The following is a 17,712-nucleotide window of genomic DNA, read 5'->3' on the forward strand; positions in this document are numbered from 1 at the left end:
GGGTTGCCGTCTCTTGGGCGTTTGCGGGGGCGCAAGGGTCAAGGGTGGGTCGCGTGGGCTTGTGCAGAGTAGGTATGACTTGAGCGACACAATACCGGCTTGGGGCAGGACTGTTTCGGAGTTTAGTCGAGGGTGCTGGTGTTGTGGAGTCCCGGAGGGCGTCAGGTCGAGGGTTGAAGGCGTCGGCAAAACACCGGATGCTCTGGAAATTTCAAAAATTTGGGAACCGTGGAACCTTGCTGGCGTCGATCACGACCACCGTCTCTCGTCGCAACCTCAACATCTACCTGCTTCGGCTTCCTTTCCTCGCCCTCGACTCGAATCCCTCTCGCTCCTCGCCATGGCTACTACTGCCGTCGAAGACGCCGCAAGGCAAGAACGCCGCGAAAAGAAAAAGGCCCTCCGCAAAGCGCGCGAAGCTGAAGCCGCCGAATCCCAAGACGAACGAGAGTCGATACGAAAACGCAAGCGGTCCAACCTTCCCGACGAAGGCGAACTCGAAGTCGACGTCACAGCTCCCGAGCCGCTGTCCAAGCGCGAGCAACGGTTGGCCAAGAAGGGCAAATTCGACCCCAAATCCAAATCCACCGCACCGCCCAAATCAACGAGCCCAGACCAAGCAGAATCTGGAGACGAGGAGGATGCAGGCGCCTCAAAGGAGAAGAAGGAAATGGAGAAGGACAAGAAGAGGAAGGAAAAATCTGAGCACGGCATCTGGATTGGCAACCTGCCGTGGACGGCGACCAGGGATACACTCCGCGAATTTCTCGTCAAGCACGCCGGTATCGAAGACTCGTCCATCACGCGCGTCAACATGCCTAGCCCAGACAAGGCTGCCGTGGCCAGGATGACAATCAAGCCGCAAAACAAGGGCTTCGCATACGTCGACTTTGACAGCGCGCCCGCGCTGCAGGCCGCCATTGGAGTCTCGGAGACGCTCATGAGCGGGCGCCGCGTTCTGATCAAGGACGCAACAAGCTACGAGGGTCGCCCAGTGCAGGAACAAGGCAGCGGAGAGGGCGGCGAGGCCAAGGGCCCGGGCATGAGCAAGACGCAGGCAATGCAGGTAGGCGGCGGCAAGGAGCCCAGCAAGCGCATCTTCGTTGGCAATTTGACCTTCGACGTCACGAGAGAAGATCTGGTGCAGCACTACTCCAAGTGTGGCGAGGTGGCCGACGTTTTCCTGGCTACTTTCCAAGACAGCGGCAAGTGCAAGGGATACGGATGGGTGACCTTTGAGACCATTGACGCGGCGTCAGCGGCCGTTGCTGGGTACGTCAGAGTCCCCGTCGGCGGCGACGACGACAGCAGCGATGAGGAAATGGAGGACGCGGACGCGGCAGAGGATGATGGCGAAAAGGCCACTGAGAAGAAGGCCAAGAAGCCCAAAAAGATGCGCAAGTGGTTCGTCAACCGTCTGGCTGGGCGCGATCTCCGAGTTGAGTTTGCCGAGGACAAGCAGACGCGCTACAAGAAACGCTACGGCAAAGATGCCAAACCGAGTAGTGGAGAAGCCGACGAGGTGCGCGAGAGGAGGCCCAGGAGAGAGCCCAAGAAGGTTGATGCCAGAACAATCAAGCCTGGTGCGGCTTTGGCGAACGCTCCCAGAGCGTCTGGAGCGATTGTTGAGGGACAGGGCAAGAAGACTACGTTTGATTGATTGATTGATACCCTTGAGTAGGAAAGGTTGATATGCAGTATTCAAGGTAAATTTGGCCCATAAGCGGGCGGGTCACAAGCTCTCTCATGTCCTTGGACGCAATTCATGTCTCCGTACTTTTCTCCTTCGCAAATGAACGCTCCATGACTGAAAAGATGAAAATGGTCTGGGTCCCACGATCTCCCGAATGCGCCTGACCAACAGACCGGCGAACAGGTGACGCTAACTTTTGACCCCTCGCTATCCTCACATGCCCCACTCCATGCCCATCTGCCTCCTCGACACGGCCGTCGAATTCTTGCTCGCAACGTTTCCAAAGTCGCCACTCTGCGTCGTAAAGTCGCTCACCTCGCTCAGACTGCTGATGCGGCCGAGCAGAAACTCCAGCTGGCGGTACGCGGCGCTGGGCTGGTACTGGGGGATCATGTGGCCGCTCAGGGCCACCTCAACGTACGTCAAGCCGCGCTCCGTGTGGGCGGTGCCCATGACGCCGCTAGCAGCCAGCGTCGACAGGCTCGCCTCCTCGTGGTAGGGGACGTAGAACGGCGCCGACGGCTTGGATTGGAAGCCCTGGGCGCCGTTCCACGTCATGTTTTGGATAGTCAGCAGGGTGCCGTTGGCGAGCAGGATGAAGTCGAGCAGGCCGTGGCCGATGACGACGCGCTCGGCGCGCTCGAGCACGCGCGGGATGACCTCCCACGACGACGGCGCCGAGCTGTCCGTGTCGAGCACGCCGTTGGAGCACTCGGCCCACTCTTGAACCGGCGCGTTGATGGCGCGCTGCACGTCGCTGCGGTTGAAAAAGATGCCGGTGCCTTCGGGGATGTAGTCGAACGAACCGGGGAACCCGAGGACGTCCCACAGCAGCGGGCACGTTGTCGCCACTTGGTAGATGTCGAAGCACGGGTTGGTCAGCGATACGGCGGAGTAGATGTCGTCCCACAGGTCACAGCCGGCTGCCGAGTCATCGGGAGGAGTGGGGAGCTTGCCGGTAGGAGGGAAGACGAGGTTCTCGTTAAGGTACGAACTGTAACCGCAAGATTCTGCGCGGCTGTGGAGCGAGGCCGAAAAGGTCTCATTGAGGTTGAACAGGGGAGCCCAGTGGTCGACAAAGGCGACAGCCGGAACCTGCTCCAAAACGACGTCCGAGTTGATCGAGGGGTCATAAATCATGATGGAGTTGAGGTCGTAATAAGTCGTGTCGTTCTTGTTCAGCATGGCGTCGGCAATGTACGGTACATACAGTCCGGCATATGACTCGCCAGTGATGTAGATCTTCTTGCCGTGCAGGCCAAAGGTGTCGACAAAGTTCTTGAAGAATCCCAAGAATTGAGCGGCGACCTCTTCCTCACTGGTGGCGGTGGGAGTGCCTTGGGAGAAGCCGGTGCCGACGGGTTGCTCGACCCAAACCATGTTGGTCAGATTGACCCACGTCCATGGGTTCTTGACGGGCTTGAAAGTACCTGGCTTTTAGTTAGCAAAGACGAATACTTCAAGATGCAGGAGACCTACCGTACTGCCACAGCACTGGTCCATTCTCCTGGAAGAACCCTTCAAGAGAAGAACAGCCTGGGCCTCCATTGAGCCAGATCGTGATTTCGTCGGTAGCGTTGACATTAGAAGAGGGGAAGAACCAAAAGTAGAGCTCGCTGGTCTCATTGGCCTTTTCAGAAATGGGCAGGAGACCTGCGTAAGACTCGCCAATGTCAAAGTCAACTTCTGGAATGGCCGACCCGTTGACAGCAAACTCTGGACAAGCTGGTCAGTATAGAGCTTGGAGAAATGCCCTAATGGCGGTGGTGCATAACGGCACTGGGATTATTGATGATACGGTGTTTGAACGCCAAAGGATAATTATCACGTACTGGTCGTGTTTGCGTTTTGTGGAATCAGGTAATTGGCCCTCTTGGTCTTCTCAGTGCCTGCGTTGTGTGCCGGCCTCATCAGATCGCCTCTTCTTGGTCTCGGCATCTCAGTCAAAGATCTTCTGCCCACATGCCGGGGGTCTCTCGCTTCACCCAAAGCTACTAGAGCCAGGGCGGAAAGCAATGAAGTGGACACGCGCATTTTTCACGAGAGCTTGGGAGCAATTGGCTAGCGACAAGCCGTGAAGAAGTCGGTGGCAACTAAAGGCGCAACGACGAAGGAAGATGGAAGACAGTGAACGACAGAAGAGAGGTGGGGTATTCAGGTAACGCGAACCCGGATTTCTTTTGATCCCGGCGAGTGGGCTGCAAGGTCCAGGTACAAGGCGTTGATTTTGTGCGCTTGGCGAGGCTTGTGCCGCATAAGGCAGGAGATCCAAACGTCGGTGATGAATGGCAGAAGCGAGCACGTATTGTATTTGTCCTTGCGGCAAGGCCCGAGTAATGGCAGTCTCAAAGGCCTAGACACTGATAAGAATTCGAACAACGAATAGTGACGTAAAATTCCTGGTGGACGGGCAACCGAAAGAGGTGTTGTTGCTTTTTTTCTTGTGCCCTCGTGTCTGATGTGTTCTCCTTGCCTCAACGTGCGTGGCCGTGGTGGACTGCCGGCGGCTCATGCGAGACGTGGGGAGCTTTCATCCCGCCTCTTCGTTTCCCATGCTCTTTCAGATGACGACCGACTGGCGTCTTGTTGCTCCTCATCCTCGTAAGACCCAAATCCCAGCCCGTGAATCCTCCACATCCTGCCAGCCTCTCCCAAGGCCATGTTGGTCGCTCATTTTGTTGCGGGTGGCAGCGTGCCCGAAGGACATTTCTGTCTGGATCGACAGGACGGACATTGGCTCTTCAAAGCAGCTTCCCTCTTGGTGCTAGCGTTATCGTGGGGCGGCAGGGTGCGTGCGGTGAGGTGTTGGAGTTCCTGACGGTCCGGCATGACAGATCCGAGCACGGAGGCGTGGGCCGTGCGCCGGCGCCGGCCGTGAGCGGAGCCGATGGATGTCAGGTCCGGGGCGGGCACAACCACCAAACACCTCTCCTCGTCCGCGCGCCTTTTCTCTACGTCTGTGTGACAACCATCCTCGACTCTGATGCTCTCCAATTCGCAACCCAGCAACGGGATGCTCGCCAATTCTTCCATCTGCTCTGCCTCCGGGACTTCTTCACCGAAACCCATGTTGCCAGGTCGATCTGTCCCGCGAATACGATTTGCTTCGCCGGCTGATTTCAACATGCGCTTCGTGCGCAGATGGTGCCCCTCAAATACAGACTCGTTCTTGCAGTCCTGGAGCCTTCTAGACGAGACATGACCTTCGGCAATCACCCCAGGCTATGAAACGCACGCGCTGGAGGAATGGCGTTGCGTCGCAGTGCTCCGTCCATCCTCACGATTCGGTCACTCCATCTGTCAAGCCATGCAAGGCCGAATCGTTCTCTACACCCACGCAGACACAGTTTGAATCCCCTCCAAGCTATCGACTGCCGCCCGGAAATTTTCCGTCCAACCAGACACACAGGCAAATAAGCATGCAGAGATGGAAGCTCCCTTGGCAGCTGCACACAACCTTAACCTTGCTTTGCACCAACAACCAATGCCGCATCCCCGTCCCCACATGGTGCAGAACACCAAGCAAACGCCACACCCGCCAGTTCAAACTTTGCCCCAACCTTGCGCTTACCTCACACCATCACCGCCTGTCGCCGCGCCCCGACCAACGTGTTGTGACTATGTCTTGTGGGGGACACATCCGCGAAACCAGCATGGGGTGAGAGGGGTGGAATGGACTGCTGGGACACAGCTACCGTGCCGAGCCGTCCGCCCGCTTTGAGTACTGCGGCATCACTGGAAACGGTAGGCATTCTGGAATCAGCAGACGACATGAAGAATTTCTTGGCCGAAGAAGCAACAGGTGAGTAAATCTTTCCTCAATTCGTTCGACGAAGTAAGTTTGCCTACGATGTCCCGACTTGCCAACAGGACACCGATTCCATCCAAGTGCAGTAGGCCGGCACAAGCGGGCTACTCCAATGCAAATGCAATACCATGCCATGCCACGCAATGCAGACAAGCAATCACCACAGCCCACTACCCCTCAGTCCATCTCGCAGGCGTCCCTCGACCTAGCTGCTGAATCTCACCGCACGCGCACGCCTCGTCGCACTGGTCTCGTTCGTCGCCAATGCCAGCAGCTTGGTGAAAATTGGCGTACCAAGTCCAGTCACCGGGTCCCATCCCTCGGTTGCATTCCAGCTTGCATAGGGCACATAGGGAGTCTCGAGGCCGCTGTACGAGTCGGTGCCAGTGCAGCCGGTGCTGCCGCCGTCAACAATGTCTGTCAGGCCGTCGACGCCAGTGCTGTACAGCCAAGGGTTGAGCCAGCCCAGACCGGGCAAGCCCTTCTCAGCACGCGCGGCGTTGAGCAGAGCAACAACCGACGCGAAGGTGGGTGAGGAAGCTGACGTGCCGCCAACGGAAATGTCAAGGCCTTGGTCGATGACGCGGAATCCTTTTCCTTGTGCTGCCACATCCGGGAATCCGCGTCCAGATTGGTTGTAGAGGCCGCTCCACTGGTCGCCCAGGATACCGAGATACTTGGAGACGGCTGCGTCCTGCCAGCTCGGGCGCTCCCAAAGATCGGAGAATCCACCCGAGGAGAAGTACACGGCGCGCTCTGGCTCGACACCGACTGTTCCACCCACTGAAGTCACGTATGGGCAAGCAGCGGGGAAGATGGGCAGGAAGCGGGTCGTGTTCTTGCCATCGTTGGTCTGGCAAGCACTACCAACGCCAGTGTCGCCGCTCGAGAACAGCACGGAGACGCCGCGGGCACCAAGTTGGCCAATGAGGTCGCAGACGGAACGCGCATAGGACGCTGGGACGCTCTGCTCGTCCTCCCCGTAGGATGTGGTGAGAGTGCGGGGAAGCTCCGAGTCAGGCTTCTTCAAGAGTTCCGTGAAGTAGTCCAGGTACGGCTCATTACTAGAAGTCGAAGGTTGGTCCAGATCGGGCACGAGCGGTCCACGCCCATCCGTGTAGTAGTACTTCACGTCGAGCGGATGCACGAGCGGAAGAGTGTACTGGATGTCGAGGTTTGCCTCCACGCTGTCGTCCGAGGTGTCTTGCGGCAGAGTCGAACCGTTGATGGATCCAAAGCTAAAGCTCTTGTTCGCCGCCCAGGGAGCATAAATGTTCTCAAACGTCTCGAGATCACTGTACCGGGCGTACTCTTCGAGAAAGCCGCTGACGCCAAGAAAGCTGCTATTCTGACTAGGAGTAAAGCCCTCGATGCTGTACAGATCCCTCAGGCATGAAGGAGTAATGGTCGAGTTGCAGGATTGCGCCACGTCGGCGGCGCCAACAGTCTCGTGGACGTTTTCCACGCGGAGAACAGTGCTCCTCTCCGGCTTCACCTGAGCGAAACGAGTGGTCGGCTGGACCATCAGGATGTGCTCGTGTAGCTCGGCCGGCAGCGAGTACTGCAACGTGCGGATCTTCTGGACACTGGGACGGACATCGCTGCGGAAAACATTGAAAGTCGTGCTCATCATGGCCGCGGCCTGTGCGACCGTCGCACTGAAGTTGATCCAGTCGCCGTCATCTTCAATGTCAGACTCGCTGATGCCAGATTGCTGCAGCCACTCGAGGATCGACTGGGAGGATTCGTCCGCCGGTTGCAACAATGCCTTGATTTCCTCACGCTTGAGATGCTTTCCATAGCGGCGGGAGCCGGGAGTCGAGATGTCGAGCAGCGTTTGTTCGAAAAGGGCTTTGTTTGGCTACACAAACGTTAGCATGCCGATTCGCACCAAGGCCTGATATCAGGGTATTCCAGGAGCTCTCAACAGTACTGACCTGCTTGACGGCAATCATGAAGCGCAACACTTCGGAAGCATTCGCGCTGGATACCTGGTGCCAGTTCTCAGGCACCCCTCGCAGAGACTCAAACAGCTCGACAGTGTCGAGATCAAGGCCATGGGCGCCCGCAGCAAGGGACAGGAGCCCTGCGAAGAGAACAGAGGTGCGCATCGTGAGAAGTGATGTCTATGGACAGAGACTGTGAAATCCAATTCTTCTCCGACCAGATACTGGAGCTTGGGCACACGACACCGAAGCTCAGCGAGTGACTTGACGGGGCAAGTTGAGCAGGAGAGTAGCATAAAAGAACGGAAAAGAAGGTAGATATATCTGGAGTCATGCGGGTTGGAAATGGCGTGTTTGGGCCATCCTATTCGACTCGGATTCGGCGCACACCACCGGCCAGGACGACGGCATGGGGCAGGTCAGGCGCAGGACGACGGTTCCTGCCGAATGTGGAAGGCACGATGCAGTGCTGCACCGCCGGGACGATCACCTCTGCTTGGCCCGCTTGGTCTGGCTTAGCTTGTGCCCTTGCTTACGGCACCCATCTCCAGCACCTTGGCGGATTATTGGAGTCTACTGCATTTCCTCCATCCGCGTCTCTTTTACCAAACAATCACCAACTGCGTCCGCCAGAGCGCTCCACCATCGACATGACCGCCAACCAGGCCCCCCAGAAAAAGCAGCTCGATGCCCGAGTAACCATTCGTTATCGCTCCACCCACCGCGCACGGTCCGGCAGCAGTCCCCATAGGCGATATCCGGGGTGTCACCCAACGGGCAAATGACATTGCTTACCGCCCTCGCCTGCGTCAGGTACAATCTACCTCCCCATCTCGTCCGGTAACCACCACGGTTTCACCGCAGCAAGCCTCCAGTCGGCCGTCGACCGCCTCCCGTGTGCCACCAACCCTTGCTGTCCCCTGCTGGTTGCACGAACATCTGCAACTATTGCGCCTTGGTGGTGGGCAGGCCCTTTGGCATACGGGCCCCTTTTTCAAATTTGTGACAGCTGCCTCTTTCGATTTTCTTCGTGTCATTTGGTATCTCCTTCTTTTCATCGGCGGGGAGAGCGCTACTTTTCTGTTCAACGTGATGCCGGGCCCAAATCACGGCAGCCATGTCATTGGAAATTACGATGCAGCAGACGATGCCAAAGCAGCACAAGCGACGTCTGTCAAAGTGAATTCTAGACACACCGGGTAGGACAAGACTGGATTTGAATTTTTCTCCTCGCCAATTCGCCGCGAAGCTCGTTCAAGTTTTCTATCAAGATGTGTTCACCTAGCGAATGCGAAGCCCCCGCAACGCTACTTAGCACACGCCATGAGCCATCGAACAGTCCTTCGGGCGTCCTCCTCGTCTTTCTTGGGTTTATTTTCCCACCACTGTTTGACTGCAGCAGAGGCCTCTCCACTTTGCTGTCCAACTGCTTGCGCCGCGGTGATTCTTTTGCTCGGCGTCCACGTGAAAAAGCTTCTCAAAAAGTCGGCAGTACCTTTAAACTTCGCCTTTGGAAATAATTTCTCGAGGGGCTTCAGAGATCCGGGGATGATTTTTCCTTGTACCCATTCAGAAGAGTCCAAGCAGTCCATCCCCTTTATCTCTTCGATTGCCTCCGTTGGCGGGAAACCTATTAGGAGAATCATCTGATTCAGCTGGTCCAACAGACCTTGGCCCGGCAGAAGGAATTCAAGGAGCAGAAGCTCGGCGATGGTCGCACCTGCAGACCACATGTCGATTGCAAAAGTGTATCTCGCAGCACCCAAAAGCATTTCAGGCGCTCGGTACACAAGCGTACTCATTTGCGATGTCATCGGACGTGGACGCCAATCGCGCGCCAAGCTAAAGTCGGCTTTTGCGAGAAATATCAGTGAGATGTTCTCGTGAGGAACGCCGCCCACTTACCGATCTTGAGCGTCCCTGCCCAATCCAATAGCAGATTTGCTGGTTTAATGTCTCTGCGCCGAGTTCATTAGCAGTTCACCATGGAACGGTTCAAGTCCTGCCTGACCTGTGCATGATACCGCATCGGTGAAGGTATTCGAGTCCGCTCAGGAGTTGCCATGCAAGATACTTTACTTCGCGATGGTCAGTATCTTTCTTGAAACAACATGTCTCAGGCTTGCCTTCGGCCAACTGAATTCTCATACCACGCCCTTCCAGACGACACATGAGCTGCCAGAGATCAAGCTGGAGGACAGTCAGCTCGGCTTTCAAATGTCTCCTACGTCAGATCCGCTCTCACCTTGCAAGGCTCAAGACATATGAAGACCACCTTCCCTTGGCTCCCAGCGGCTCCATCGTCGTCGACCGCCACACTTTCGAGAGCAATGATATTCGAATGTCTTTCCAACCGTCGCAAAATCGAAACTTCGCGCAAAAGGCTTTGATCGAGGCCAGCCCGGCCCACGCTGCCGGGTTGTGCTCCAGGTCCGTTGCTGACCACAGGAGGCTACTCGCAAACTCGCTTGACTGCCACATCCCTTTGGGAAGCCATGTCAGGAAAACCATGCGGAATCATGCGGGTGACTTCTCCCTGGGCTTTGAACGTCAAAACAGCCCACTTCCGGGAGAAGAGAACCCAAACACGCAATGAACTGGGGAGCACTCATAGCGCACTCACGTACGTACATCCTTTTCCTAATTTGGATAGATGTCGGTAAGTACTAATCGCTGCGCAATTTCCTGCGTCATCAGTCAGCAAATCGGGAGGAAAGAAAATCTCACCAGACAGCCGTTGGCCCACAGAGGATTTGGCAACCTTACCACGGAAGATGTTGACGCTGTTCAAATCAAGAGGCTGTCCTATGACGGACAGGTACTCTGGTGGCTTTGTGTCCTGCGATGCGGAGCCAGCGGTCTCCATGACGATCCGGATTTCTGAGCAGGAGGCCTTGGACGTCAACACGGCGCTATAAGGATGAGCAGTTGAATAATGAGAGCGACAAGTGTTGGAGTGACTGTGTTTGGATGGTGAGCAGTTTGGATTGCAGAGTTGATCAGTCAGGAAAGGAGGGCTCGTCGAATGGCGCAACACTTGCACCCGCTCCACTTGCAATTGACAGGGCTGGAGTGCGGTCGTGCCTGCCCAAACAACGCTTTCTCTTCTTCACGGCCTCAACTACCGGCCAACACTCAACTCCCGTGTGGATTCGCACAGAGAAAAACTTAAAGCAGTTGGACGTACGAAGATTGCTCTGCGCCTTGCAAAGGGGTCTGCTTGCTGAAGTTGCTAGAGTTACTGCAGCAATCTCCCTTTGGATCCACGAAAGGAATGAATTCGTCTTCTGATGATCATCAAGGAACTGATTGTTCGCGCCGTTTCTTGTCTCCCTCTTTCTCTCCTTCACCAGCAGCTTACATTTCTCGACACGGCAATAATAAGGCCGAGATGCTCTATCACGCACCGAAACGAAGTCCCTGTTTGTTCATGATACTTTCTACAGTAGAGTACAATGGTATCAAGAAGATGCGGTAATCCTCGCGTGCTTCGCGTCGCGTCACGATTGAAGTGTTTCTGCCGGCTTTGTCTACCCCCGAGACGACACATTTCCGCAACCGTCCAACATTGACGTAAAACACAGCGAACCACAATTGAGACACAAGTCTAGGACTACGCGAAAAGTGTCCGTAGTACTTCAAACGTCTCCCCACGTGGCTCGTACGCTTTCATCCAACACAACTGGGTTCGCCGCGGAAACAACCATGAGGAAGGTTCCAGAAAAATTGAGGGACCACGTGGGTTCTGAGTGTCGACATGCGACATCTATCAGTTGCTCTTGGTAGAGGAAGAGTATTCGGTCAATTCACAAGATGGATCGACAGATGTTTCGCAGTGATGACGAGCAAGTTGCTCGCGGTCCATCTCACACGGCACAGGGCGCTCTCCAACAGGATCGCAAGCCAATACTCGACCTTCTTGCGGACGCAACGTCATTCAATCCACCACCACCACCACCATCACCACCACCCCCACCCAGACGTCACCGTCTAAGCGCAAGTCATCCGCCACACCATCAGAGTCAAGCGAAGCCAAGCAGCGTCAGCCAGCCCAAGCGCCCCCGGTAGAGACACTCAGAACGCAAGTCACACGTCGCCAGCCACAGCCACAAAATGGAGCCACCACCGCGGCGCCACAAGAGGCGTCGTGCTCAGTAGCGGCGACATCCATTTCGTGTCCGCCCCGCTCTAGCTATCCTCTTTGCGGCAGCAGCGGTGCTCTATCTGCCTATCTCTCTGTCGGCAGATTTCGTGCGGTATGCAGGATTCGGGAGGAGCCGACAGCGACCGGCCGGCAGGGTGAGATTGGCGATCTGTCGTCGGTGCTTATTCCCGTGGGGATGGATGAATGGCTTGTTTGCTTGTTGGCAAGGGAGGGAGGGAGGGATTAGCAAAGTGGCATTTGGGATGACGATGATGTGAGCCACGTTCGTTGTGGCGGTGGGCTATGGTCGCAGAGTCGGATCTCCTCAATGTCGTGATTTCTCAGACACTTTCGCTTGCACAAACAGGCGCTTCGAAGGTCCTGGCAGTGTGGCTGACGGACGAAAGGATGGATAATGTTCGATTTTGGCCAATATGGAGCAGTCATGCCAGAGGAAAATTCGTGGCCTGTCTCCCCGCTCAAGGACTCAGGTCCCATCATCAACATTGTGCTGTATTTTCCTCGCTTCCGCCATCTCATAGTCGCTGTCAGACTGGCTTTGTCGCACAAACCCATTGCACGCTATCCAAGCGGCCCACATAAGGTCGCAAGAGCGGAAGTCAGGGATGAGCATGGCGTCCAGGCAGCAGTCTTAACATCTTATCGAAGAGCCGCAGCCGCAACACGCTTAAAGTCAATGGTTATAGTTTAACTGAGGAGAAGCGAAAGGATTGGCTCAGTATAGTAAATGTAAAACGTCATGCGGGGAGCGAGGCCAACCAGCACGCAGTGAACCTCTCCGAGATGCAAAGCCACGGGGCCAAAGAGGCTTGGAGATAATTTGGAAACGCTTGAATTCCTATGATTTCACCCTGCTCGACATTGCGAGCGGTGTTTGTCTACCCATCCTTTCGTGACCAGTGGGCCGCACACGACAAACAACCAAAGCCCCTGCTCCTTCTGCTCCAACCCCACATACCAACCATCACCTCCCTCCAAAATATCCAAACACAACAATGCTGTGGTGTAACAAGGAAACAGAGACAGAAACTGATGGACGTCTCTCCATGTGCCATTACTTCCCCCATAGGGGCATCGCCGTACAAGTTGCTAATGAAAGTTTGACAAAGTAGCTTTTCATGTTCCTCTTGTGCCAGATCGAAGAAAAGGAAATGAGGAGATGACGCAAACAAGCAGCAAGATAACGGCGGCTGAGGTTTATGTCGTCAGCCAGGATACATACAGGTAAGAGCTGATTCCAAAAAGATCAGCCCGAGATAGACGAAGCACCAACTGCAGTTGAATTAGTAGAGCAGACAGAATATTGTACATGATCTTGGTCCCGCTCGCGCATTGCTTGACGCTGGGGTTGCTGTGCCTTGACACTGTCGTCGTTCTGAGGCCCGTTGTGACATCGGGAATGATTCCAGAGCTTGGGTAATGACTGATGTGGATGTCAAAGAGGAATTGGATGTGCGAGTGAAGATATGAAGAAGTCAAGATCTGAGATCCGCCAGCGCGACGCGCAAGGGCAATGTGGGTGAGATCTTCAGGTCAAAACACTCCAGTCTTCGTCTTCATCCAGCATCCTCTCGTTTGCTCGGGCTCAAATCGTGACCTCTGGCAAAAGATGGGTATCTTATGAGGCTTGTTTCAGCAGCTCCTGGGTCTCAGGCAAACAAAGCAGACCCTCCCTCTCGAGAGTGGCCAAATCGCCACCAGCCTCCAGAATCGCTCGGGCGGCAGCCTGGCTTAATCGCCTTCGCTTCTCCGCAGCCTCTTTCTCTCGGCGCGCCTTTGTTTTGCTCGACCCGCTTGGTGCGACTCCAGTCAAGATCTTGCGGCTGTCGTCCGGCGTGTAATTGACGAATCCTACAGAAGCAGGGCGCGGAGCAGAGCCGCCAGAGCCCGCACCTTGGTGGCCGGAAGACTTGCGGCGATGATGCGACCGAGGGCGGGGCTGTGTGTGGTTTTGAGAAGAATCGCGGCGTGCCGAGCGCATGGCGTAAGGGTGATGAGCCGTAGGCGGGGAGTTCGTCGGGCTTCGGGAAGGAGGTGTGATGTGCTGAGACTGAGCACCAAGGGGGATGATCACATGACCATTCGCGGTAGGGGGGTGCGGAGGGGGTGCGTGGACGTAAGGAGAGTTGTGCGGAGGTCCAAGTGGAGTAGTGGTGCCAAACATTTGTGTGGGGTATACGATTGGCGATGAAGTGCTGAAGGGGGCTCCGTCGCCTGTACCTGCAGCGGCGTGCGTATCGAGAAGATTGCCCATGGCTGATGGCTCGCAGTTGATCATCAGGCCGCCAGTGGCAAGGTCGGAGGGGGCGGAGCTGACACCCAGAAAGTCTGTGCGGGTGGTAGGAAAGTTGGCTTGCGATGTAGGCTGATGAGTTGTAGTGGGCGTCCACCAGGCCTGCGAATCACGGTCGGGTTGGTATTCAGATGTGCCCGGGTAACCAAAATCAAAAGCGGCAGTTGAGTTTTGACTCCACGACGTTGTAGGGAGTCGGCCAGATTGCGGAGGGCTTGCCAGCGCGTCTCCGAGTTCATGGATCGGGTAGTGGTTGGACGATTCGTTCGGAGCGTGGAAAGAGGACCTCGTACTGCTCGCATCCTGCGTGCTCGGAGAAGCGACGGGGGTCATTTGAATCTGCGATCGGTTCTGGTAGTTCGGACCAGCAAGTGAAAGTTGCTGATCAAGGTCCGCGACCTCGTTGGGGTTTGTGTAGGGCATGTTCGGCGTGAAGTTGTACCCGTAGGTAGCCTCTTCCTGTGGAACTTTTGTTGAAGGTGGCGGAGAGAGTGGCGGCGCGCCAACGCGCTTGGCCCAGATCTCTTGATATCCGGTCCGGTATGGTGTTGATCGCATCATCTTGGGCGAAAAGCTTCCTTTGGAGACGGTTCTTCTAATGACGGAAGGGGCCTGCTTCTTGTTGCCACGGATGGGTAGGCTGTTGAACTTCTTCGCGGGCTTGAAAGGAGCTGCAGGATTCGGTGACGAGGGAGACGAAAAGGCGAAGGGATCAGCGGGTACTTGAGGAGAGCAAGTGGGTGGCTGGTCGAAGCTGAAAAGACCAGGGTCGGAAGCTGCAACCCTCCCGTGAGATTCTGGGTAGATCGAAGTTAGGTTTCCTTGGGGCGCCGCCTGAGCTACGTTATGGCCAATATAGCTCCACGCCTGCTGGGAGCCATTCTGTGGTTCGATTTGCCCCGAGGCCTCCCAATGGGGCATAGGGGATGTTTTGGCCGCCGAGCTCCCATTGGAAGAGGAGACGTCAAAGAGATTGCTCAAGTCGTCCGAACTGGTTCCTTCGGCGGTATTGTCGCTGTTCATATCCAGCAAATCGGTGTCGACATACTGGTCAAAGATTTGATCATACGGAACAGCCCAAGCGCTTTCTTTGTCCTGTGGCCGGATCGGGATGTCAAAGTCTTGCCGCAAGATGGCGATATCTCCCGCAGCGCGACAGGAGCGTCCTTGCACGTGATGGAGAGGCACCGCGCCTGAAGCTTGTCGGAGCCGTGGCGAAGAGGCCATTGTAGGTGGGGCGAGATGAGCCGGGGTGAGACGCAGGGTCGGGTGGGTAGCGAGGGACAACGAGGAAAAGAGTGTGCCTTGCAGAGTTCCTGCAGAGTACCTTGCAGGAGAACGTGCAGGTTGACCAGACAGTGCAAACTGGAAGAGAATCACGAGGATGAGCAAACAAACAGAATCAAACTTGGACAGGATATATACAGAGCCTACCTGAAGCCGCCAGCCTCCGGTTTCTACGAGGCATTCCTGACCACTTGCCTCTGGGATAGGTACAGCCCTCTGGAATGCTGTAGCAAAAACGCCCGTGACCACGGGTTTGACACTCGGGCAAACTCTACCAACACTTCAAAACTGTCAAACAATGATGAAAAGAGGCTGAACATGCCCCCATTCCTCTGCACATTGTGCGAGACGTTGGTGTGCTAGGGTCTGAGCATTCCGCATGCGGCCACCGAGTGCCAACCCAGGGAAAATAGCCACAGTGGGAATGGGGAGTGGGCTCCGCAGAGCACGTCACTATCCAGCTCGGCCTGCGTCAAGAATTCGAGGTCCATCTGGGAAGGATGAAGCTTAGTCGGAGAGTCAAGGAGACGCCGAAGGGACCAGGTGTCACCCATGGTAGGGTGACGGAAATAGCGAGAGTTCTGGCTTGGTGGTTTAGCGTGGTCTGTCGAAAAACGCATGATGTTCAGCCCGTAGCAGAGGATCAGCGTCGGCCCGCTGCAAGAGGCCGTCCCGCCTACATGCCGTTGGTTAGCCTCCGACTTCTTCTTTCTCCAGCCGCCCGGTACAGGGAGGAATGCCGCAAACGGCGTGGGTGTGGAGATAGGAATGCACGCTAAGCCAATGGCGCCAAGACCTTGATAGGGCCGCCCCTCATGCCATGGCCGAGACTTGGTCAAAGGAAAGGCGGAAAAGTCGAGATGGAGACCCAGAGACGTGGTCCGGCAGAGTGGAGAGACACGGATTGGCCTGGAGGTTGAGGAGGGCCGAGTTGCCAGTCGATACGGTTGTATTCCTTTAGCCCGAAGCAGCGATTTCGACCAACATCTTTCTCAGGGCGACATCCTGAAACACGACGGACCAAAAGAGCGATGATGATGGATCAATTCGTCAGCAGGGTTGACATCCACGGTTGAAGATGGAGGTAGCAATCGCAAGATCATGGAATCCATCCGTTGGAAGCGAATCCAGAACGTGCTTTCGCGCCAGCCTCTGCGTATTTCTGACAGTGTTGGCGCCAAGTCCGGGTCTTGGAAGATTTGCGATGATTTGGAGTGGAGAGAGACAGCAATGAGGAAGAGGTGGTGGTTGGCGATGGAGTTCGGCAGTGAGTCCCCGGCCGGGTAGATGCCGCGATTAGACGAAGCGCTTGCCGAGCCGAGAGCCGAGTCACGTGCCTTAGGAAAACACCGGTGATGTCAACGACTGCGATCCTTCGGGCGAACAACATCTCCGCCGTCGAGCAACATTCTCCCCAATTCTCAATCGGTGCGCCCCTGCAAGATACTTTTCGCAATGGCTTCCGCACGTCTAGTCGTGCGCTCTTCGAAGACGCTCATTTCCGCTGCTCGTCCATTCAGTTCCTCCGCGCTGCGTTTCAAGGACTTGAACGAGCGCGGCAACGACACGACCGAAGAATGGCGCAAAAAGCAGACCGAGAAGCCGCTCAACCCCCACCTGACCAATACGACGTCGACGATTGCCAACAAGATGCCCCGTGTTGGTCGGGACACGGCACCACCTGAGATGCTGTCGTCTGTCGACCCAAGCTTCACGCCCAAGGACGCTGCACCGAAGAACACGGCAACCATGACTGGCGGTACGCAGGCCAGTGATGTTGCCTCTTTGGCTGCCGAGCTTGGAGTTGGTGAGCTCGAGGGCGCCAAGTTCAAGATTGAGCCCATTCGTAGGACCGGAGAGGACATCAACACCATGCGCGCTAGGTTAATATGTGAGTAATGATTGCGCACATTGTTGTCATGGAGCTCTTCTAATCTGCGCCAGACCAAAGCAGGAAGCGCGGTATTCTCGAAAGCGACCTCCTCCTCTCCACCTTTGCCGACACCTACCTGGGCCAAATGACGCAGAAGCAACTTCAAGACTACGATCGCTTCCTCGATGAGAATGACTGGGACATTTACTACTGGGCAACTCAGGAGCCGGCTCCTACGTCTGCAGAGACCGCCGAGGGAGCCGGACCTGACGCAGCCATGCCCTCTGCTCAAGGCACACCCCCTACAAAGTCGGCCGACCCGGATGCTTGGAGGCAAGGAAAGCCGAGATCCGGAGAGTGGGCTCAAACGGTTGGAACTTTCAAGCCCGCCTACCGGCCCGTGCCACAACGCTGGAAGGACTCCGAGATTCTGGAAATGCTCAGGCAGCATGTCAGGGCCAAAAGTGCAGGAGGCGTCCATCCCGGAGAAGCCAAGGTAGGCCAGTCGGTGCAGGAGAGCGGCCCAGGAGTCGGCGGTGGCCTTGGCCGGATGCCGGAGCTCAAGCAGTTCGACCAGCCCTAGAGTGTCCGGTCCTTTTGTTTGAAATTGTAAAGCAACAGAAATGTTTGTCAAGGCGTTAGGCAAA

At 56.0% G+C, this 17,712-nt stretch overlaps 6 protein-coding genes across 6 annotated transcripts; 2 read left to right on the top strand and 4 right to left on the bottom strand.

Annotated features, from left to right (window-relative positions):
- Nucleotides 1–176: 176 nt before the first annotated feature.
- Nucleotides 177–1,793, top strand: J3D65DRAFT_612025 (uncharacterized protein). Its single transcript, XM_066798980.1, has one exon. The coding sequence runs from the start codon at nt 341–343 to the stop codon at nt 1,658–1,660; it is 1,320 nt and encodes a 439-aa protein (XP_066658223.1). The 5' UTR covers nt 177–340; the 3' UTR covers nt 1,661–1,793.
- On the bottom strand, nt 1,784–3,965 carry J3D65DRAFT_192393 (Alpha/Beta hydrolase protein). Its single transcript, XM_066794356.1, has 3 exons — nt 3,526–3,965; nt 3,173–3,409; nt 1,784–3,123 (listed from the first exon to the last, which is right to left on the bottom strand). Exons 1-3 carry the CDS (start codon nt 3,725–3,727, stop codon nt 1,907–1,909), a joined length of 1,656 nt encoding a protein of 551 aa, XP_066658224.1. The 5' UTR covers nt 3,728–3,965; the 3' UTR covers nt 1,784–1,906.
- Nucleotides 3,966–5,494: 1,529 nt separating this feature from the next.
- Nucleotides 5,495–7,776, bottom strand: J3D65DRAFT_612031 (tripeptidyl-peptidase-like protein). Its single transcript, XM_066798981.1, has 2 exons — nt 7,439–7,776; nt 5,495–7,362 (listed from the first exon to the last, which is right to left on the bottom strand). Exons 1-2 carry the CDS (start codon nt 7,610–7,612, stop codon nt 5,707–5,709), a joined length of 1,830 nt encoding a protein of 609 aa, XP_066658225.1. The 5' UTR covers nt 7,613–7,776; the 3' UTR covers nt 5,495–5,706.
- Nucleotides 7,777–8,754: 978 nt separating this feature from the next.
- On the bottom strand, nt 8,755–9,595 carry J3D65DRAFT_548158 (kinase-like domain-containing protein; the record flags this gene model as incomplete). The annotated part of the gene is made up of 3 exons (XM_066796891.1): nt 8,755–9,299; nt 9,353–9,405; nt 9,459–9,595. The coding sequence occupies 3 exons, from the start codon at nt 9,593–9,595 to the stop codon at nt 8,755–8,757; spliced, it is 735 nt and encodes a 244-aa protein (XP_066658226.1).
- A 3,378-nt stretch (nt 9,596–12,973) lies between these two features.
- Nucleotides 12,974–15,412, bottom strand: J3D65DRAFT_192452 (uncharacterized protein). Its single transcript, XM_066794357.1, has one exon. The coding sequence runs from the start codon at nt 15,130–15,132 to the stop codon at nt 13,231–13,233; it is 1,902 nt and encodes a 633-aa protein (XP_066658227.1). The 5' UTR covers nt 15,133–15,412; the 3' UTR covers nt 12,974–13,230.
- A 1,151-nt stretch (nt 15,413–16,563) lies between these two features.
- On the top strand, nt 16,564–17,691 carry J3D65DRAFT_192455 (TPR repeat protein-like protein). Its single transcript, XM_066794358.1, has 2 exons — nt 16,564–17,083; nt 17,137–17,691. The coding sequence occupies exons 1-2, from the start codon at nt 16,648–16,650 to the stop codon at nt 17,646–17,648; spliced, it is 948 nt and encodes a 315-aa protein (XP_066658228.1). The 5' UTR covers nt 16,564–16,647; the 3' UTR covers nt 17,649–17,691.
- Nucleotides 17,692–17,712: the final 21 nt, after the last annotated feature.

This window comes from Phyllosticta citribraziliensis, assembly GCF_038025025.1.
Source record: "Phyllosticta citribraziliensis strain CPC 17464 chromosome Unknown J3D65scaffold_2, whole genome shotgun sequence".
Lineage (NCBI taxonomy): Eukaryota > Fungi > Ascomycota > Dothideomycetes > Botryosphaeriales > Phyllostictaceae > Phyllosticta > Phyllosticta citribraziliensis.

Coding starts and splice junctions, on each gene's coding strand:
- J3D65DRAFT_192393 (XM_066794356.1), bottom strand. CDS start 3,727: ATGCGCGTGTCCACTTCATTGCTTTCCGCCCTGGCTCTAGTAGCTTTG. Junction 3,410..3,525: donor ACAAAACGCAAACACGACCA/GTACGTGATAAT, acceptor CAGCTTGTCCAG/AGTTTGCTGTCAACGGGTCG. Junction 3,124..3,172: donor ACCAGTGCTGTGGCAGTACG/GTAGGTCTCCTG, acceptor ACTAAAAGCCAG/GTACTTTCAAGCCCGTCAAG.
- J3D65DRAFT_612025 (XM_066798980.1), top strand. CDS start 341: ATGGCTACTACTGCCGTCGAAGACGCCGCAAGGCAAGAACGCCGCGAA.
- J3D65DRAFT_192452 (XM_066794357.1), bottom strand. CDS start 15,132: ATGGCCTCTTCGCCACGGCTCCGACAAGCTTCAGGCGCGGTGCCTCTC.
- J3D65DRAFT_192455 (XM_066794358.1), top strand. CDS start 16,648: ATGGCTTCCGCACGTCTAGTCGTGCGCTCTTCGAAGACGCTCATTTCC. Junction 17,084..17,136: donor CATGCGCGCTAGGTTAATAT/GTGAGTAATGAT, acceptor AATCTGCGCCAG/ACCAAAGCAGGAAGCGCGGT.
- J3D65DRAFT_612031 (XM_066798981.1), bottom strand. CDS start 7,612: ATGCGCACCTCTGTTCTCTTCGCAGGGCTCCTGTCCCTTGCTGCGGGC. Junction 7,363..7,438: donor TCATGATTGCCGTCAAGCAG/GTCAGTACTGTT, acceptor ACGTTTGTGTAG/CCAAACAAAGCCCTTTTCGA.